The sequence below is a fragment of the Aegilops tauschii genome, chromosome 7 (assembly GCF_002575655.3).
Source record: "Aegilops tauschii subsp. strangulata cultivar AL8/78 chromosome 7, Aet v6.0, whole genome shotgun sequence".
Classification (NCBI taxonomy): Eukaryota; Viridiplantae; Streptophyta; class Magnoliopsida; order Poales; family Poaceae; genus Aegilops; species Aegilops tauschii.
The window spans coordinates 604,430,430-604,434,094 of NC_053041.3; the positions used below are offsets into that span (position 1 = coordinate 604,430,430).

General features: G+C 54.1%; 1 protein-coding gene across 1 annotated transcript; it reads right to left on the bottom strand.

Annotated features, from left to right (window-relative positions):
• Positions 1-2,598: 2,598 nt before the first annotated feature.
• On the bottom strand, positions 2,599-3,168 carry LOC109780280 (uncharacterized). The gene has a single exon (XM_020338874.1). The coding sequence runs from the start codon at positions 3,166-3,168 to the stop codon at positions 2,599-2,601; it is 570 nt and encodes a 189-aa protein (XP_020194463.1).
• Positions 3,169-3,665: the final 497 nt, after the last annotated feature.

Here is a 3,665-nt window from a genome sequence, read left to right on the forward strand (position 1 = left end):
TGTTTGAAGAAAAGGTCTCGAAGACCGTAAACACACCAAGGTCGTTGTCCTCGGGGGAATGCCTTGTCGAAGTAGTGTTGGTGAGGATAGCCTCCCCGCTTTTAGCCACCTGCCGGAGTATCCAACATGCCTGAAGGTTATGAGTTGGCTCGGAGTCTGGCATCACGTGTATCTGACAGGGCTTGTCGAGCCATCCATCAAGGACAGTTCTGTGTCTCGGTAAGGGCTGAATTTTTCTTTCCGTGGAAGAATGATCAGGTGCCCCGTAAGGGCGCATCCTTTTTGTTCGGCTGGTGGGTGGCTTAAAGGCCGGTGGCTCCCACCGAGCTGTCTGGGTTTTCCAGGCGCTTTCCATTGCGCAATACTTATGTACTATGTGTGCCAAATTTGCAAAGTGTAGAATGTGGCGCTGATTGAGGGCGTTGAGGATGCCCTCGTCCGTACAGTTGCGGCAAAAGATTGATACCACATCGTCTTCGCAGCAATCTTTGATCTTGTTTTTAACAAGTAGGAATCTAGCCCAAAAGTGATGGACTGTTTCCAGAGGTTGCTGTCGTATATACATTAAATCGCATATGTCCGGGGACCGGAATTGCTTGGAGAGTATTTATTGTGGTGGGTGGGTGGGCTTGAGTCCGAACCCTGACCCACTGTGGAATCCGGATTTTGAAGATTTTCTGAGATCATTGGCCCAGGGTCCGGAGTGACTGGCGGGTTTTGAGACTCAGTGCCGGATTCTATGTTCGGGAGACAGATAATCCCTTCTCGAAGATGAGTGTCCGGCTCATGGGTCTCGGAGATCCGAACATAGTTCGTTTCTAGTGTGGGAGGAGTGGCGTCCTCAACTTGTCCTTCCACAACAGTCACCAGGTGGGTGACAGGTGGAGACCTGATTTCCCTCTGATCGGGTTTAAGCCCAACCAGGTCGTAATCTGTTGCGACCCCTAGGGCGGCGATGCGATCTAGTAGTTCGTTTAAAGACGAAACATCTGTTGGATCCATCTTATCGACGCCCTCGGGGTTGATGCGGAGATATTTTTTGGCAATCCGGGGGACCGCCTTGGGCTTAATGGCCGGACGGGCGCCTATGGTGAAATTGCCGATCTGGAGGATCTTCCCAGGAACTAGGGCTCTTCCAGAAGTGATTTTGTCGTCGACGACGAGGCAAACCATCGATCCTTTTATCTACAACACGGAGGAACTCTCGATGAAAGCACCAATGTCGGTGTCAAAACATACAGATCTCGGGTAGGGGGTCCCGAATTGTGCGTCTGAGGATCGAAGGTAACAGGAGGCAGGGGACACGATGTTTACCCAGGTTCGGGCCCTCTTGATGGATGTAATACCCTACTTCCTGCTTGATTGACTTTGATGAGTATAGGGGTTACAAGAGTTGATCTACCTCGAGGTCGTAATGGCGAAACCCTAGATGTCTAGCCTGTATGATTATGATTGTCTCTACGGACTAAACCCTCCGGTTTATATAGACACCGGAGGGGGCTAGGGTTGTATAGAGTCGGTTTACAGAGAGATAAATCTTCATATCCGAACGCCAACCTTGCTTTCCACGTAAAGAAGAGTCCTATCCGGACACGGGGAAAGCCTTCCGTCTTATATCTTCATGGCCCATCAGTCTAGCCCACGTTACATAGACCGGACGCCCGGGGACCCCCTAATCCAGGACTCCCTCGGGCGCCCCCGATCAGGGCGTGTTAGTTCTGATCGAGGCTCACGTATGTTGGTACGTGGACCCCTTCACTTATCGTTATTCTTTTTTTTCTTCTGTTAAACTAACAGATCTAACTGACCTGTTTAAGCTGTCAGATCAAAACCAACACGGAGATATAGTACGGTCTTTTCGCTGGTGCAATCAATCGAGCTGTGGAATTCCGGGAGCGGAGTCGGTGGCCGATGGTGCCATCGCACGGAGATTTCAAAGGGTGCTGGGTGGTGGCGGTGGTATCTGTATCTTTGCTTGACCAGTGCGTCTCCACTCAGGTCCCTTCTGTCTCAAGGGCGGGATTCTGTCAAGCAATTCACCTAGCTAGGATAACAGCGAGCTTCGCCTTTGCGTTGAACATCTGCAAAGGGACAGGCAGAGCTGCGCGCGTGAGAGAAAAACTCCAAGGTTGTCCTTCCTTTCGGCACGCGCTCTACGTGCGTTCACCATGTGCAGAGTGGGCTAGCTGTTTCTGAGTTTCTCTGCTGCGTGTGAATCAAATGTGAAGTGTTCGCACAGTTAGGGCATCTCCAACAGCCGCCCAACGCGTGGCACGCTAAAAAAGCGTTTGTAGTGCGCTGAACGCCTGTTTTTACGCGGCACGGAGCGCTGGCTCTAGCGGCTACTGTAAATTTTAGCGTGCATGAGTAGCTCCAGCAGGCGCTGCAAAAATACTGCGCGCGCTCTCGCACAAACAACATATGCACTCCGAACTAATATAAAAAACATTTGCATAGATTAAAATAGATAAAAAAACAATACATAGATATTTCACAATACGTACATAGTTCATCATAGCATAGATAGATAAAAACTACGGTGCAACTAGATAAAAACTACTAGTTAAAAAATGATAAAAACTATGGTGCAACTAGAACCTACTCCGAGTCGTCATCATCATTCTTGCTGGTGTCGTCCGAGGTATCGAGCCACGCGTCTTCCCAACAAGGATCGTCTGAGTTGAAGAACGACTCCCCACCTGCGTTAACGAGATCGCACTGCGCCTCCGCGAGTGCCTTCTGCCGACGCCTCTTCGCCCGCTCCGCATGGCGCCTTGCCGTCCTCTCTGCCCAAAAGGTGTGCTCGTCGGTGACGTCCTGCGGGTAGCGCTGGCGCCACTCCGCCATGGCTCGCTCATCCACCTCGGCGATGAGGAGGCGGCGCTGCCGCCGATGGTGTTCCTCCCGGTCCTGGTCTGTTATAAGACGAGGCGAAGGAGCGACGCGCTGCGCCTGCTCGCACGTCCAGACGTCGTGGAAGTTCATCTGCGTGCGAGGCCTCTGGAGGCACCACGCCGCCAGGTCGTACGCACGGGCGGCCTCGTGCGCGATCTCGAATGTGCCGAGGCCGAGGCGGACGTCGCCGGACCGAATCTCGGCGTAGAAGGCGCCGGAGGGGCGCTGGCGGACGCCGCGGTCGCCCGGAGATCCCCGACGGCGCGACGGCATGGTGGCGCGGTGGTGGCACGTCGGTGACGGGGCGAGGAAGAGGCAGAGGAAGCGGGGAGAGAGCGCGTGGCAGTGTGGATAGCGATGGGAGGCCGCGTAGCGAGCGCCGCAATTTATAGGCGCGCCGGAAGCGGTGCGCCAAATTTAGCGCGCGGCCTCCCGCCTTTTCCCGCACGCGCGCAACCGTTTTCCGCGCGCGCTAGTTTCCCGCCTCCGCTGGAGCGCGAAAAAACGTCTCGCGCGCGCTAAAATGATAGTTTACCGCGTGCGGGGGTTTTTGCCGTCACTGTTGGAGATGCTCTCCGAAAACATGGTGGTCGCAACTTCTCCTTACGTGACTAAAGTGAAGTTTGTGTGCCCTCTGGCGTCAGGACGAGGCTGACTCCCCGGAGCAATGGGAGACGACCGGCCGGCTCAAGAGGAACCAGCAAAGCCGCGCGGGTGCGGTGGGTAGAATGTGATCCCGATACCACAACCGTCACCGTCGTCGATGCGAA